This window comes from Tasmannia lanceolata, unplaced genomic scaffold (assembly GCF_043159265.1).
Source record: "Tasmannia lanceolata isolate RefF3 unplaced genomic scaffold, GAP_Taslan_0.1 ptg000002l, whole genome shotgun sequence".
NCBI lineage: Eukaryota > Viridiplantae > Streptophyta > Magnoliopsida > Canellales > Winteraceae > Tasmannia > Tasmannia lanceolata.
Window position 1 is genome coordinate 56,415,595 of NW_027518679.1, and position 17,722 is coordinate 56,433,316.

Here is a 17,722-nt window from a genome sequence, read left to right on the forward strand (position 1 = left end):
AAGGGGGTGGGGACATCTACGTCATCAACAAAAAAAATAAAAATAAAAAGGGAAGTGATGTCTTCAGTTTTTTTTTTTAATAAAGACATCTCATTGTATTAAACAGTTTTTGATTGGTGCTTATATTTTCTTGGGAATAGTAACAGCTTTTAACCCCAACTAGTTTGAGACAGAGGCTTTGTTGGGTTGAGGTGAGAATGGTAACAGCTTTTAAGCTGCCTTTGGATTACCAGAATCAGCAATTGGAATCAGAATTGGTATCCTAATCTGATTCCTTTTCCTACCACCTCGTAAACGGATTGGAATGAAATTATAATAAGAAAATTTAATTGGAAAAAAATTCAATAAAAATTCCTTTTGAGCCTGGCGTGAACAGAATACTACCTATTGGGGTGGGAAACAGATTTCATAAATTTTATTTTTTTTTCATCATTTTAATACAGTGGCAGAGGGGTCTACAGAATTTGGTCCTGATCCCTTGTAAATAAAGATTATTGGAATTGATATATTCGCCCACTTTTCTCCCCTGGGCCAGTCCCCTCTCACGTATTTACAACTACGTTTTAAAAAAGAAGAAGATTAAAAAACCTTAAAACACCTTAAAAAAGTAAAAAAGAAGAATGTCTAACCAGTCTCTGTTACCATAAATCATAAATGGTCAACATCTCGTTCATGGTCTCTTCACAACTAAAGTCTTTTGTTCCCTTGATTTTTCCTTCTTGATCTGATTAAAATTTCCCGCCCTATTTGGATTGCAGGAAAATCATTACTTGCAGAAAATCTAAGTGGGGATTTGCTAGCGACCATCACATAAAGGCATTTCGCAGCTCGCTGTTGCATGAGACGGAAGCCACACTGGCTCACTTTTCAGCAGATTTTGTCTTATTCTATTAATTCATGTGAGGGTGGCTGCTCTCTCATATGAAAGCCCATAAATTTTTCAAAAAGTATTGTCCAGGGCACACCATATGGATGACATTCGTTGGGCCACAACATAAATAGGCTGGGCCCCAAAAATCATTTCCATAGGATGATCCTAACCCCCCAACTAGTTTAGCATTTCTAATGACAGCCCTCTAGATAGGCCATAGCTATATCATTTCCCTCTAAATTGTGGAGAAGAGAAATATTTCTCTTGCAATCCAACAGGGGTGGTCGTGTTGTGCAAGAGTTGCTATTGGCAAATTACACTTCTGCTAACAGCTATAATTCTCAATTCTTGTCCATGTCGCTCCTCTTAGCTTTACCTTTTTCAGTTTTCATATTCATTCTATATTCACCAAAAGAAGATAGAGAAGGAAGGATAAAGAGATTCTTTATCTGAATTTTTGTTTTCCCATTCCGTGATACTCCTCAAGATGATTTTGATAATGAGTTACAAAATTATTCTTTAGCTGATGGTTCATGCATGCTATAAATTCCCAAAATTCTATGTACATCAAGAAGTCATCTAGGATGATTTACAATATATCAATTTTACCTCACAGAATCCCTATATTGTAATTTGGACAAACATTAAAACAACTGTAACTTATAAAGGTGAACAGAATAATCAAATCTTTCATATCTAAAATCCGTACTTTGTTTTCTCTTCAAGTTTCATATTCAAATCTTCTTCAGAGGGTAGTTTGCCATCACCTTTCAAGGTTGCACACCACCATGCCATAAGCTCCTCCTGTAAAAGAAATTAGGTATAAAAACTCAGAACAATTATAAAATATTGGAATTATGTAGTCAATTACTGGTTACCTTATCCGGTACTGTATAAGACCGAAAGATCGGTGTAGAATTGTTTATCTAGCAAATTCATTATGAGGCTATATACAAATTATCCAGTGATGATAACTTTTGAGTCAAAAAATAAATAGGGATATGGACAACCAATAGACCTGCAGATATTGATACTATCTCAATAAACTGGTCTAGACAGTAAAAATAATTACGCAAACCAAGCAAAGGTTTCATGTCACTTTCACTCCTATCTTTTGTCCTCCTTATGACTTTTGTAAGTCTACACAGTACAACCATAGTAGATGTGGGAGACAAACAATCATGGGAAAGGGGTTTTAAGAAATGTTAACAATTTAGGACATGCGTAACACCAGGGAAACATGTGGGATGCATTTCAGAGACAACCAGGAAATATCTAAAAAATAGGTGGAAAAGAAGTGGCACAGGAAAGCATTTGAATTTATAAATTTGAGTGACAACCCACTACAGATGATAGAATACCTACAAAAAATGGCTAACTCTGAAACAATAAGTTGGCATGGCATGATGGGTTTCAAATAAGCAACAATGTGCAAATGAAAATGACTAAACAAATAAAGATGGAAAGAGCTGAACTAAATACTATTGACGCCATTATATAACTACATACAAACATAACTTTTACAGGACTAAGAAGAATAAAATAGACATATCTGAACGTAGGAGACTTGACGGATTTATTTTGTGAAGTTACCATACCATCTTGTATTATACAAACTGACTTCAGCATGGGGGCCAGACAAAGACGACTGAAACTGAAAAAATGTACATCACTTTCTGCTTTTAACTAGTGATTGATTTCATGGCTATTTTGTTGGAATATTCGGAATACTTAATAGGGGTTTGGAAAGATTCCTTTTAGGAGGGTTTGTATGGTCAACTCACTCAAGGATAAAGAGTTGATGTTTGTAAGTATTCGGCATATTGTTGAGGATTTTGGGCAGATCTAGATTTCTATTTTCATTGTTAAGGAGCTTATGGATGATTAATCTATAAATAAAAGCTATGAGAAGCCGTATGGACGATTTTGGAGGGTAATTTTCTAATCATACCAATTTTTTGTTTTCAGCAATTAATACATCAATTTCTGCTAATATTTCATATCCCTTTCATGTGTCTTGCATCTTTTTATTCTTCTCCACGTGCTTCTGATATGAAGATACCAGAAATTTCAGCATCTTTCAGACTATTTTCTGATATATGTCCAACTCCAGATTCATTATTTCTTCTTTAGATTTAGCCCTTTCACTACTTAAAGTTTTCTGGACATTTCTCAGCGGTATATGATTCTTTCACTGCTTACAATGTTCTGAACCCACCTCATAGACTCCCTGAATAGAGGGTTGTCACTCCTTTGCAGTCTTTAGTCTCCGGACAAAGTCTTGCTGATTAAAAATTTTGTGCGGATTAAATTATAATTCCAGAAAAAATATATTTTCAAATCTACAACATCAATCATTAGATCAGGTGCCAGAATCGTATATCCTTGGGACTCCCGAGTTCCAAAAAAACTGAAACTCAGATTTTCTAAAATTTTATGAATTTTAACGAAGATTATTGATCTAAATATCTAACAAGATTAAACAAGAAAGTTTCAGGAAATAACCATAATTCAACTTGGGTGTTTACCCAATTTGTGGCTGTAAAATTATTTCTCAACGCTTCTTGGATCACTAGACTAAACTTGTTTTTAACTCAAACCCTTAATAAGGAACAATAATTATTTTCCTGACAGCAATTACTAGTATACACCATAAAATCTGAAATAAGAACTTGATACGATGAAATTCTAATGGAAGTATTCTGACAGGGAGATTTTCCATTCTTAGACTTCTAATGGATTATAGAAGAATTGGGAGCATGAAAACTCAGAGATACTACTTTTCAGGGACAAAATACTTTGAATGGGAAACAGAGTTTGGATGTAATTTGGAATGGAACTCCTTCCTAGAAACCATATAATACTACTAAGTGGAAAACAATGGTCCACAGACTTCAAAATTGAGAGAAAGGAATGCACTCAGTAGTTAATTTAGTAAATCAGGCATGCCCACCAGACCTGACTATGGTGTGAAACCTTTAAAGCTACAAAACCTGCTCAAATATCAAGTTTAAAAACAGATCCATTAAGAGATTATACGTATTTGTATAGTACATGAAGAATATAAACTCACCATCTAGACTACTGTAATGAATGGATTAGCAGATAAATATAAAAATGAACCTAAATGCATATATAAGCCAGTGAATGCAATTTGGAGAAATGAATTGTCTTACCTCGATGAAATCATGGTTGGACACATAACGACAGCCAACTAAGCACTTTAAACCCCCTATGTCCACAGAAATAGAAATTTCAGATGTCCCACAAGATTTGTCTTGGGGAAGCCCTGTAAAATAATATATATATAATAAGGAAAAATTCAAAAAAAAAAAAAAAAAAAGAAGAAGAAGAAGCTCATGCAAACAAATCTGGACATCAAATATTAACAAATTTGGACATCAAATATTTGCAATTTAGAATTCCCCTGAATTTTTACTACGGACTAGTTTGGGTTTGAAATCTATTTGAACTAGATTGCAAATTTATGCACAAATTGCAGCCACTAGCAATTAAGTTGCAGATGGAAACTATCTATAATTCTACAACTTAAATCGAGGCACAAAGATTCGACTCTTAAGTATATTCTCATTGTAAATCTAGTTTAATTGAGAAAAATACTGTTACACAAAGAAGTTTCAGATGTTGCAAATTTACCACTAATGCAAGCCACATGGTAACCTGTACCGCCTAGTCCCTTTTCCCACTTCCCAAGCCGTAGACGTAGAAAAAAACCTTCAAGACGGAAGTTGGAAGTTGGGGATCTCATCCATCTGTGGGATCCATATAAAGAAAACTAAGAATGAGTAAGCTGCAGTGGAAAAATAGCATTATTAATGAAATAAGAACTAATAAAGAAGAGCTTGAAGTGGAAAAATAGCATTATTAATGAAATAAGAACTAATAAAGAAGAGCTTGAGGACCCAAGCTCTAAGGTTATGCTTGTTCAAGTGCATTCCAATTGACGAAAACATCTGCATCTAAGGCATACATGCCGAGTGCTTGGGGACACGGCTAGTCCCGTAATATTTGAGAAGATTAATCTAATAAATAGAGATGCCTTTATTGGCTTAGGTTCCTAAATTAAATTATTCCTTCAATAATATGAAATTTTGGATAATTTGATTCCATCATGGTCAGAGTAGAGGCTATAGTACATGCCCAGAGCATGGTGCACTTATATGAGACTGACGTATCATCTAAATGAGAGAATAAATATTTGTAGAAAGAATGGGCAAGGAATACAAGTACTAAATCATTGTAAGCAGTAGACACAAACTGTGCGACCCATTGAGACCTCATTTAGAAAACTAAGATTTTATATACAAGTGATGAAGGAGATGCGACAGGGTCGCAAACCATTTATTTGGCTAGTTCGTTACTTGGGACAACAAATTTTATCAATAGGTTCCAACATAATACTACTAGAATATGGTTTATAACTGATGTATCCCCACTACCAGACAAAAAGTAACATGCTTACCTTTAGAGGCTGTTTGGATACAGGGTTAAATTTTCTTGAAAAAAATCTTCCCAGGAAAATGAGTTTTCCAGCATTCGGTTCACTCACTTTCCATGGAAAACTTTTTCTAGACTAGAAAGCTTTCCCTGTCTTCTATGCAAATTTCAACCATGCTGGACCTTGGAATTGTTTCTCCATGGAATATATGTTTTTCCATAATATTTTTACACGAGATCCATGAAGCTCATTAGGAATTGTAAGACACTCCATAATACGAACAAAGGTGGAGAAAGAAAATCAATGGTTTAATGTTTCCAAAGGTTTATAGAAGTATGCTCATTTGCAGCCTAGATAAGCATGTGCATAGTTGCCAAAGCGGGAAGTGAGTGTGAGAAGTGATGTGGGAAGCAACAGCGGGAAGTAAGGGCTCTAGCATAGAATGAGTAGGGTTATAGTAGGTTAGGAAGGAAGGGCTAATATTGATAAGATTTACAAGTAGTAAAGAGGAATTCTAGGTATGGGTTGAAAGTAGTAAATAGGACTTCACAGCTGATTAAAGTTACACATAGGGATTTACAGTTTCCCACATTTCATTCATATAGATTTAATATTAAGTTTCAGGAAAAAAGATGCAGATAAGTTTTATTTAAAACATAAAACTTTTAGGGACCGTTTGGATAAGCGGATTTTAGAATCCTGAATTTCCTCAAAATTGTAGTTGGGATACAAGAGAAGAAAGAGAGCAGCCGTCGTTTTCTGATTTCTAGCCCTTCTTTCCGACAGCAAGAGAGCCGGCGATTGTCCCACGTTTCCAGGTTTTAGAAATCTCAGGATGCCGGAGAGATTTCTAAAACCTGGATTTCTTACTTAAAATCCTAGAAAAGCTGCCTGGACAGCATACCAGCAGATTGATCATGACCCTCTTTTACACTAATTAAAACCTGGATTCTAAAATCCGCGTATCCAAACGGCCCCTTAGGGATTTATAGTTTCCCATATTTCAATCATGTAGATTTAATAATATTAAGTTTCGGGAAAAGATGTCACCCCACCCTCTGTAGGATTATGCCCCCCCCCCCTCCCCCCCCCCCTTTTTGACGTGATTTGTGGGCAGATTTTAATGCTTCTTGCCGTCAAATCACATCAAAAGAGGGGCGGATGAGTTTTATGTTTTAAATAGATTTTTTTTAACACTCTCATTCGACATAATCAAAGCGAAGAAAAAAAATTTCAGGAAAAAATAATCTTATAAATAAGTGTACTCTTAATTAAGAGAAAAAGCAGAAGAAGAATAAGGAAGCGTGTTTTCCCTAAAGTTGGGAAGCGAGAAGAACTTAGCTTCTGAAGCGGCTTCCAATCCAACTATGAAGATTCTGGTAACTATAGGCATGTGAGAAGTCATTAGGATGTTTAAGAATTTAGAAGCAAAAGTGGGGACATGACAGGATCAGATGTTAGCAGTCATCTCTATTCTTATGAAAAAAGTTCGGTCATTCTGGAATAAAGGTAAGACCTAAGAATCCTTTTAGCGAAGGACACACAGAGTCCTTCTCCTTTTCAATGCTCCAATTCCATGTTTTCTTTACTAGTGGCACAACATAGAGAATGTGATTCATGTAAATCATTTTGACACATAACAATAAGGCGTTCATATCATACTTTCAAGACTAACAGGAACTGCGAGTCACTCAAGAGACCCAACAAACCCTTTCTCCTGGTTCTCAGATTCAGGTGAGAATGTTCCCCAATGTTCATAGCTGCTGGTCAGATTTGTAACAAATTCCTGGGATCCTTATGAGATGTCAGACATTCTCCTATTATTGGTGAGGTCCACCAATGAAAAAGGGACTACTGTGAACATGTGTTTCTGGGATAAAGCATGCGTAAATTTATTTGTGGGCATGTTAGGTGTTTTACCTGCATTTATAGGATACTTTTGATATTTTATACAAAGAGTAGGTGATGTACCTGTGTATAGGGATACCCTTGAAATTTCATAGAAGGGGTATAGATTGTACAGAAATTATTGCAGTTAGATAGTCTAGATGTTGAACCATTACACGTCATCTAGTACTGGTATGAATAGCCCATGGAATTCCATTATCAATTCAACACAAATATTATTTAAATCTGGCTGCTCAAAAATTGTATACTGAAAACAATCAAGCATTTAGCCCTTGACAACGCAGTATGAATTGAACACATGTATTATTTAATTATGGCTACTCAAACATTGTATGCTAAAAACTTTCAGCTAATTAGCTGCATCAAGGTGTCACATGTCTCCGTGAATAAAATTTATGTTCAGGGGTTTAGTAAGTATCTACATATTATCTAAATGCTCAAAGTCAAACTATCCAAGTAAAAGAAACCACACAGAGTATATTATTTTCCATAATGGTGACGAAAGATGATCTTACTTGAGGATATCTGTGCGAGACAAACGAAGCCTCTTTATTGTTTCAAAGATCCCCCTTGGTGCAGCTGGAATTTGCCTCCTGACATAGTTACAAAAGGGTGCAGATTGATTTCTTTTTGACTTGTCCTCCTCAGAATATGAAGAATCACGGTCCCCATCCAATAGAAACTCTCTACAAGTTCTATTTGCCGCCACTCCTTCACAATAACTATCTCCTTGAAAATCCTTTGAAACCCTCTCATTATTGATCATAGTTCTGCTCAAATTATTGTTGACATTTGTATGGACTGCAAATTCACCACCCACTCTTGAGGTTTCCAATGTAGAATTGAAATCCTGATGTGCTTTCTTTCTTGTAGATGCAAATGGACATGCAATGGCCCAATGATTGAGTTGGAAGCAACGGATACATAAGCAAGATAATTCTTTTGACTCATCATATAAATTTCCGTTTTTGGTGAGACGTTCAAGGTCTGATTCAATTATGTCTGAGCAGTCCCTTAAGGTATGACCCTTCGTGCCACAAAAGAAGCAGATTGTGGTTGCATGGGTCCCATTATCGCCAACTTTTGAAGGGCCGATATGTCCGAGGGCATCCAACCTCCTTGCAAAAACAGAAGCCATTGCCTCTGAATATTTTAATCTTTGAGAAGGCTGGATAGGACTTAATTTAGATTTGAACTTCTGATCACTATCTATCTCAGTTCTTTTTAAACTATATGAGGTGGTTGGAGTGATCGTATTATTATGTATGTTTCTACTCACACCTTTCCTATGTTCTTCTACGGAAGGCCCATGACCATCCTCCAAATTGTCCTGGCCCTTCACAGAAATTTTATCGTTCTGACACTTATGAAGAAACCTACAAGTATCATCAACCCCCTCAAGATCTGCAGTCAAATTCTGGTTGCCTTGCACAGAGTTTAATATGGTTGCATAAGCTTTAGAGGAAAACCGAGTTATCCATCTGCTCTCAAGGCTCAAAGGCCCATTGGGATCAACAGAAACAAGTTTACCAGACATTTTGCTATCAGATGGAGAAGCAGAGTCATTCTCGAAAGAGGAATTGTGAGGACGTACTCCACTTGGATCAAAACCACATGCTATGTTACATGAATTGGAATGCTCCACAATTTTGCTCTCAGGTTTTTCTAGAAGAGGAGCTATACTATCAGAAGAAATGTTCTGCTTGGATATAGGGATAATTAATTTCATACTCTCTTCATTACGAATGCTACCATTGTCACATGGCATCCTATCTGCCCCCTCTAGTTCTTTTGAGCTTTCAGCTTCAGTTTGACTATCAACATTCCCAGTTTTCATGTCACGTTCCTTCAAGCTTTTTGGACAATAAAGGGCCTCAAAAAAATTTTGGAAACCCAAACTTCTGCAACCAGGATTTCCTTGGTGTTTATCTTGTTCTGAAGAGTGAGAATCATATATTTTGTGTCTATGATTAAAGGGTTCCGAAGAAAGTGCAAAAGTAGGCATATCATCTGGATCAAACTTCGAAAATCCCTTAACCATGTTTGATATCCAATTCATAAAAGAGATATCTTGTCTGGGGAAAGAATCTGAACAAGAACTTTTATGGTGCTGTTTTTTTATCTTCTTACTTCCGATGATGACTTGCCGCTCAAAGCTCCATGCTCTTTTCGCTGTTGAAAATAACCTCCCACTGTTACAGCTCTCAACACTCTCGTGGCTGTCGTTCTCCTCCTTTGAAATTCTCTGATTCACATCTGTATCAGACGAAGCCTTTACTTTATCTTTCTTCAATTTGAGGAGACTCTTACCATTATTTGGAGAAGATTGAGATAAACCCTTCTTATCAATTGCAAGACTCCCATGACTTCGCTCAGGGCTATCCTTACATACATCTTTGGGCTCTGATCCCATAATCGTACCCATCTCAGCACAAGCACTTACCCCTTCAGATGCTGACTTATTGGGAGAATATATACTGTGAAATATGCCCTCTGTCGTTAAAGGGTTCATGCCATTTTCAGGATTCAATGCTGGTTTAACCAAATGAGAATGGTTTACAAAGTTAGGAAATGTTATTTTATTTCTGCATTCCTTTTCAATTAATGAACCTGATTTTGCATGCTTGCTATCTGGCGATATTGAAACCGGCATCACTCTTTTGGGAAGATTATATTGTTCACCCTCAATTTGATTGCAGGTCATTCCTTTGGTGAAAACCTCACATTCAGGTTCGAAATCAGGTCCCATTTCCTCTGGTTTAAAAAATGAAGAATTAGCACTTCCCCTATTGACACTAAATGTATGCTAAGAATATGAGCAATGAGAATACAAAAATTGTCAAGAGAAATACATATGACAAGGCAGGCAGAGACTACCCACACAAAATGCAGCCCTATATGTACAGTTGTATATCCTCTCTAGCAAATAGGTCAGCAACCTCATTTACGCTCCCATTTTTGTCGCACAATATATATTACTCCTCCAATCATGCACGTACCTGGAATAGAAGACTTCTCCGGGTTACTTGCAAGTGCGTCTGCATTTATTTGAGTGTCACCGGGAGAACTTAGGATCATATCATTTTTGGCCGAGCAATCATCCTCATAGTGGTTAGTATCGACAAAGGATACTTTCATCCTCTTGGGAAATTGTTCAACATCTCCACATGTTCCTTCCACTGCATGAATTTTGGAAGGTCAGAACTTCATTAATTTTGAACAAGCCTGTTAAAGTATAAAAGATTAAATAAGGCCTTCTCCAATAGCTGAAGCTTTTAGAGCAACTGGTTGCTTCACATGGTACCAGAGCTATTTTCTCACTGCAGGTCTTGGGTTCTAAGCCCAACAACTCCTTGATATTATTAAAAATCCATGTGTACGGCCAACTCAAAAGTGGGGCCACATGTGCTACAGCTAACCCAAAAAAGAGGGGTCACACATCAGGGAGAGTGTTGCAGTATACTTGATTAAGTAACACCAACTCTAATGGCTTAAACTTCTAGAGTAATCATCACATGGTATCAGAGCAAAGGTCCTGAGTTCAAAACTCATTGATATTAAAAAGGGAAAAATACAGATACACACCTTCAACTATGGCCAAATTCCACTTCTAACCCCGTGGTATCAAAGGTACCAAAGACACACCTCGACTTTCTGACATTTTTAAGTAGACCCACTGACTTTTCACCCTATAGTTCAAAATTCATCGAAGACACCCCCTGACAATTTCTTCGTTCCCGTCCACCCCGTTACGTAACAAGCATTATTGAAAACTAAGGGAGTGTCTTTGGTACCTTCGATACCACGGCGTTAGAAGTGGAATTTGGCCATAGTTGACGGGGTGTATCTGTATTTTTCCCTAATAACAATCCACATTTAATGGCCAACCCAAAAGAGGTGCCACATGTGCCACGTGTAGGCCAACCCTAAAAAGAGGTGCCACACGTGAGGGGGAGTGTTAAAGTATAAAAGATTAAATAACGCGTTCTCTAATAGCTTAATCTTTTGGAGTAATTGGTTGTTTCACAAAGCCTTCTCATTAGTAAAAAAATATCGTCAAAAATAGCTGCCAATTATCAGCATCGTGCAGAGTAATGCCTTAAAAAAAGCATGACTTACTCTCTGGATTGGGTTGCAAAACCATTGGGCACAAAGTTCCATCAGCCATTGTGCAGTTATTATCACTGGCCCCGTCTTTAATGTTTTGCCGTGGTGAAATTATTATATTTCTTGAGTCTGTATCCCACAAATGAGAGGATTTCTTCTCAGATAAACTACAATCAGCACATTTAAGACTCAAACCTCTATGTGGGGACCACACTAGTTCAGAAAGGGGATGTGTGGTCATGTATCTATTGTCTTCCCTTGGACTTGCATTTGCACCTGCACCCAAATCTTTATTTAATCCTCTTTGGATGCACTGATTGGTGGAATCCAAAGAATGTCCTAATTCTTTCATTGATTCCCGATTGCTGTTCTGTGTGTTGCTCTTTTGTGTGATAAATTGTTCTATGGGATATCCTGGAATACAAATTGCGTCTAGAGCAGTCCCCTCCATGTCCACATCCATGTCTGTTATGCCTGAGGGAAGCATAATCAACAAATATGGCTTGAATTCCAAGTGAATTTTCAAAAATAAATTTGGGTGCAAATGAGAACTGTAGAATGCATGTGAATATAATAAATAAATGGAATTTTAAAACAAAGCATAGTTAATTCAAAGGAAGCGGTCAAGGATTAACTGTCATTAGGGCCATCCATGATGGGCCTATCCTACTAATGTAAATAACATGATAAATAAATTAATTAATTACACCAAAACACAAGGTAAATCAAACTAAGCTATTTTAACTCTTCACACTCCCCCCTAAAGTTAGCATAGATATCATCAATGCCTAGCTTCGAACAAATAACACCAAACTAACTGTGACCGAGTGCCTTTATCAATTTTCTAGTGAAGGTGATCGACTCACCTTAAATCCCATCTCTTATATAAGTGCCTTAAACCACATCAACTCACATATTGTGTGAGCCATTACATCAAACTTTGCCTCTACACTAGATCTTGCAACCACATTCTACTTCTTGCCAAGCATGGTAACTAGGTTACCTTAAAAAAAAATACAATTGCCCACTATATAATGTTTTCCTGAAGATTAGCTTCTCAATCTACATTTGAAAAACTTTCCACTCTTAAGTGGTAATTTTTCTTGAAAATAATTCCTCGACCTGTTGCACAATTTAAGCTTCTCACAATGCATTAAATTGCATTTCAATGGTCAATAGTAGGATTATGCATGAGCTAATATCATTTTAAAATAACATTTAAGTTTTCCCCAAAATGAATTGCTTATAATGCAAGCAAATGCGTAAAGTTATAAATAGACTGTAAAGTATTGTAAAATTAAACCTTAGAAGAATAAGAAGATGTTGCTCTTGAAAAAAAATAAAGACAAAAATTAACAAAGTAATTGTAATCCTTTAATTTCAAAAATAATATACAAATAATATTTTAAACACTACTACATGACAAGAATTTATTGAAACTTGGTATAATATGAATAGAGTACATGCCCATGTAAGCTTTGCTCTCCCAACCTTTAGCATCTACTTGCACACCCCTACCCTTTCTCTCTTTCCCAAATCAGCTCTACTTCTAGCTTCTAACATCACAAGAGTTTACAATTTCTTTTTTTGTTTAAATTGTACCCAATTACATTCAGGCATTTAAGTCTCGAGAATGATTAAGTAGACATCACTGTCAGGATCAATGCAAATGTGCAAAACCAAGAAAAACCTTCTCAAATAGGATCACGCTCGATGTGAAGCAAAATGTCCAAGATAAGATGAGAGAAACACAATCACACAAAGACAAGAACACAAGAGTTACATGGTTCGGCGGTGTGCCTGAAGGAGAAGAGTTTCACTATTTCGGCTTAGGGTTACAAACTCTCCTTCTCGGCCAAGAAATCACAAAGAAAACGACTTGACCCATGTGTGCATCGTGCACATTAGTCCATTGGTGTACTATAATGCCAGAACACAAGACACAATAGCTAACGAATAATTTTAGGGCCCCTCATGGAGATATATGTGTTCAATCGAGACCGTTGATATTCTAGACTGCGTGGGTACGTGGTCTTGGCCCTATGCCAAACGGACATCCATTGCGAAAGATAAAGAGAGAAAAAAATTAAGGATTTAGATTTTCTTGGTGAAAACCTAAATGAGGCTTAATGGATCAAGAACCTAGGATAATCATAAGAAGGACTTTCCAATGGACTTTGGCCAGGCTTGTGGCTGTCGGCCGGAACAACTAATTAGATCACATACATGTGGAAAGGCGGGGCCCAAACGGCCTGTTGAGGAGCTTAATAGCCACTCCTTTTTAGCAATTTTTTTTTAAGTTTCAAGAAAAAGGATGTGGTTCCATATTCTACAGAAGTTTTCTCGCAAGGGATATAGATATTTAGACCCATCTCCAACATGATCATCATACACATCACACAATATTTGTAGAAGCGAAAAGTTCTTCCTTGAAGTAAGAGAAAAGATCATTGCAGATCATTCAGTAGAATCATGTGATATAAAAGAAAGGGCATGAAAACCCAATGAAATTTAGTATTGGAAGCATAAAAAATTGACTTTGAAGATGCCATAACTTTTGTTCCCTGTTCATTAGTGCATTATTTGACAACGATCACAGGGTCATTGCTTGGTAAAAGGATCCTTATTTAGACCAACAACCTCTCTAATTCTTCGACCAATCCCGAAAGTAGAAATTTCTAATTTTGCAAAGTTATCATTAATGTTTTTAGCTCAAATAGTCCTGATTCATTTACAAAATGCATTTGAACCATTTGATAAGAATATATATGCATTAAAGACCTCTTTGTTTATAGAAGAAAGTTTGGATTCTAAATCAATCACCATTTGATATAACAAAAGTACCCTATCGAGCTATTTCATAGTAGAGCATAATAGTGGCACGATCCCATATATCAGAATTCATGACTAAGAGAGGCCACAGAACACAGGTTATTTATCAGTAAATTCTGCTGTTATTCCAGTTGGAAAATCATACATATCATTTTAATTACAAAACAAGAGTGGCGATATTAACAAAAATCCGAGATGTGATGCATGTTGCAAACATCAATTATTCAAGTTTCCAACTCATGATAGTTAAGTATTTTTATTCCATTTAGTGGTACGAGAACTCCATAGATAAAGCACTTATTTCCTTATCCAATTAAAAGAGCTCTTCAGAACTAGCAATGAATAGAATAATCTCTCTATAAACATACTAGCTGTTGTCTTGGTTGTCGTGCTATGAGACAAACAGTGTGGATTTTGGAAAGAAAATTGAAAAGATCAAAAGACGCAATGAATTGAAGAAAAAGGTTGATACTCCTAGTAATGTTACTCCACCTTTTTAATGAGGGACCTGACCCTGAAACCATGGGACTGTCCATGAGTTGCACAAGTCTCCTTGAATCCCACTGACGGAAAAGCGCAGACTAGTAATATGATGAGCACCGCACCTGAGCTCGAAAGATTCAGGAATTAGATATGAGAAAAGGAAATAGTTGAAAGGAATTACACTGGTAGACATGCTTTCCAGGGGAAGGATGTTATTTTTGGGAAGCTTTAACATGTTGAAACCAAACTATTCAGCAAGAGATGTCATATGTGAAGCACCATACTTGTTTTTATGATTGGGGGAGGAATATGTCATGGTTAAATGGTAGAGTATGAAGGCAAAAATATGACATTCGTGGTTGGGCAGTTTTACCATAAGCATCGGGGGAGCATGCTAAAAAGGTTTTATGAATGCAATGTGAATTGCAATTCCGCGAGCAAGAGAGCGGCTATCTGAAACAAGGATCCGAAGGAAGGTTCTTTCATGCAATAAGGATTCGGAGTCAGAATCAGATACAGATCCAAAAGAATAGAAATAAAGGAAACAAAGTGGCCTTGGGGAAGAAAGCAGCAGAGGAGACTACCATTACTCCCATAATCATACTCTCATATTCAGAATTATAGGCACCTGGCGAAGAAACAGGTTTATGGTCCAAAGGGACTGGCAGCATCGTCCTTGTACAAGTCAAGAGATCAATTCATTGATAATAAAAAAACAAAACGTTAACAAACATTTTGTTCTCTAAAAATATCGTAAACAATGGAAGTGATTGGCCTGGTTATCGATGAAGAAAGAGATTAGTGTAGTTCTCCACCGATCTTAAGAACGGGAGGTGATCCAAGACCACTTCTAGGATCCTGCGATGTGCATCACATCTATAGGGGTTTTTATGTGAGTGTTGCCAGTTTCCTCTCATATCCAATTACATGTAAGATGTAGCTCCTACCTTACAATCTCTAGGGCTTGCAAATCCTCCCCCTCCTACAATTCTCCCATGTCTCGAGCATTTTTCTACTCACCAGTGCCCCAATGTCAGCATGTCATTGCAGAGCTCTAAAGACAAAGAAGTTTTAACACTCTGGACATCCCTAAAAGATCAAGTTTAACAATGAAACTTTGCAACATTTTTTTCTAATCATAAAAACTCTTCAAATGATGAGTGATAGCCTGAACTCAAATTGCAACATACTTTGCTTGTCTACCAGGACTATTCTAGACTGTAATTACTTAAGCTCACTCATTAGAACCAACAATTTGAAAGCAAAGAGACTAAATCCACAATTCTCTTTTCAAGAAAAAGTGTTTTCATTTTCCATTTTCACAAAATAGATGCAACCAAAAAGCAAGATAAATTAGTGCAAGCACAGAACAACCCAGCATTTTTTTTTTGTAATTAAGTCCCTATTTGGATTGCCAGTTTCCTAACTTCATTTTTACAAGAACAAAGATAGCTTGAACCAACACCAATCAATTTTTATCTAGAGGGACCTTCAATTTATGATTATATCATCTAAACTAATCATAATCATACTATTCCCCTCTAATTGCAGAAAGAAAAATTTGTGGAGAAAAGTGTTTTTCTTGCAATCCGAACAAGGCCTAAGAGAAAAACTGAAAACACACAGAAGAAAAATTCAAAAGGAACAACTACACGATACCCATGAGTAAAAATGAAGCAATGAAGAAAAAAGTTGCAAAAGATAGATTACACAAAAGGCAGTCACCAAATGAGCTATGAACAAAAACCCATCAAAAGAATCATGAGAAAATGAATAAAAGAGTAAAGTTGGGGAGTGTTTAAACATACCTATAAGTCTATAACTTCTCAAACCCAAGCAATTGAAATGCAATTTCCTTGCCCACCAACGCCTGAAACTCTCACCAATAAAAATAGAAATATCAAAACAGAAGAAGATTAACAATAAGGTGGAGTTAGTTCAGTTTCTGGCTCCCATAACTTCGTAAAATTCTCTGCCTTTTTTTTTTTCTTTTTTTTTTTTGTGATAGCTTTTGTATTTTTGGTGGCCAAGCTCATGCCACGTGGATACACTGTGCAAATCACCGTTTGTCTATGTTTTACCTTTACGGGAAATGTTATCAGCACTACTGTATTTTGATGAGGGCCCTCCTCACTTTATTAAAAGTACGGTATGGCCCACACCATAGGATGATCCAAACCGTCCATTAGATGGCCCACAGCCTAAATGGGTTGTTCCCCAAAAATCATTACCATAGGTTGATCCTAGCCCTCCGATCTGAATGTTAGAGGATTGATCCTAACCCTTTATAGATCGGACGGTTGGGATCAACCGATGGAATTTTTTTTTGGGGCACAACCAATTTAGGCTGTGGCCCATCTAATGGACGGTTTGGATCATCCTATGATGCGGGCCATACCGTACTTTTAATAAAGTGAGGAGTGCCCCTCATCAAAATACAGTAGTGCTGATAACATTTCCCTTTACGTATTAGTTAAATGAATGAAATGAATCCATCTCGTCTGCTATTAGTTATTGCTGTCTGTTGGGGCCTAGTGTTCGTGGCCAATGGCAGCGTCTTTGGGCCCCACTGACCCCACAGACCTGCTAGTCGCCGACAGATCTGACTGTGGAAGCCCTTACTTTAAAAAAAGCTTTTTTTAAGAAGGTAGCCAGAACCCCCTAGATGATTCTCCTTCTACCTTCTTTTTTTGTTGCAAGTATTTACCTAGGACAGTAATGGCAGTCAGCAAGGAGCTGACAAGCATTGGATCTACATGGGACTTGCCTAGTAGGATAGTGGTAACTAGTGTTTGGTTACAACCTCGCATAGTAGTGTTAAGCTGTTTGGTCTACAGATGCTCCTGCGCGGTCGGTCAGTGTTGGACTAGAATGAGTGTAAGTATGTGAAAATGGGTGTGCTAGCTGACATGCCAGCCTCTCTCAGGGCAAGAAATCAGAAACTCAATTCAAGGGATTCGAAGACCGAAATGTTTCCGTCCCCTGAAATTAGATTTCAGACGATTGAGAAGAGGATGTGAACAACATGTCTACCTTGGGCTCCGCTGCCTTTACACAGATGG

The 17,722-nt window shown here is 37.0% G+C and overlaps 1 protein-coding gene across 6 annotated transcripts; it reads right to left on the minus strand.

Annotated features, from left to right (window-relative positions):
- Window positions 1-1,362: 1,362 nt before the first annotated feature.
- TZP (zinc knuckle (CCHC-type) family protein) lies at window positions 1,363-16,637 on the minus strand. Of its 6 annotated transcripts, XM_077382997.1 has the most exons (8): window positions 16,469-16,637; window positions 14,670-14,782; window positions 11,358-11,819; window positions 10,238-10,417; window positions 7,754-9,992; window positions 4,529-4,644; window positions 4,048-4,160; window positions 1,363-1,675 (listed from the first exon to the last, which is right to left on the minus strand). In XM_077382997.1, the coding sequence occupies exons 3-8, from the start codon at window positions 11,806-11,808 to the stop codon at window positions 1,568-1,570; spliced, it is 3,207 nt and encodes a 1,068-aa protein (XP_077239112.1). In that variant the 5' UTR covers window positions 11,809-11,819; window positions 14,670-14,782; window positions 16,469-16,637; the 3' UTR covers window positions 1,363-1,567. The 6 variants fall into 6 exon arrangements, with proteins under 6 accessions (XP_077239112.1, XP_077239117.1, XP_077239120.1 ...); XM_077383002.1 differs by lacking the exon at window positions 14,670-14,782 and having other exon boundaries at window positions 11,358-11,810; XM_077383005.1 differs by lacking the exon at window positions 14,670-14,782 and having other exon boundaries at window positions 11,541-11,819.
- Window positions 16,638-17,722: the final 1,085 nt, after the last annotated feature.

What these genes read in the sequence shown, in the direction of transcription:
- TZP (XM_077383002.1), bottom strand. Translation starts at nt 11,808, where the DNA reads ATGGATGTGGACATGGAGGGGACTGCTCTAGACGCAATTTGTATTCCA. An exon ending in TTTGCAACCCAATCCAGAGA is followed by an intron (nt 10,418 to 11,357) that starts GTAAGTCATGCT and finishes AAATTCATGCAG; the next exon opens with TGGAAGGAACATGTGGAGAT. An exon ending in TCTCGCACAGATATCCTCAA is followed by an intron (nt 4,645 to 7,753) that starts GTAAGATCATCT and finishes TGGATCCCACAG; the next exon opens with ATGGATGAGATCCCCAACTT.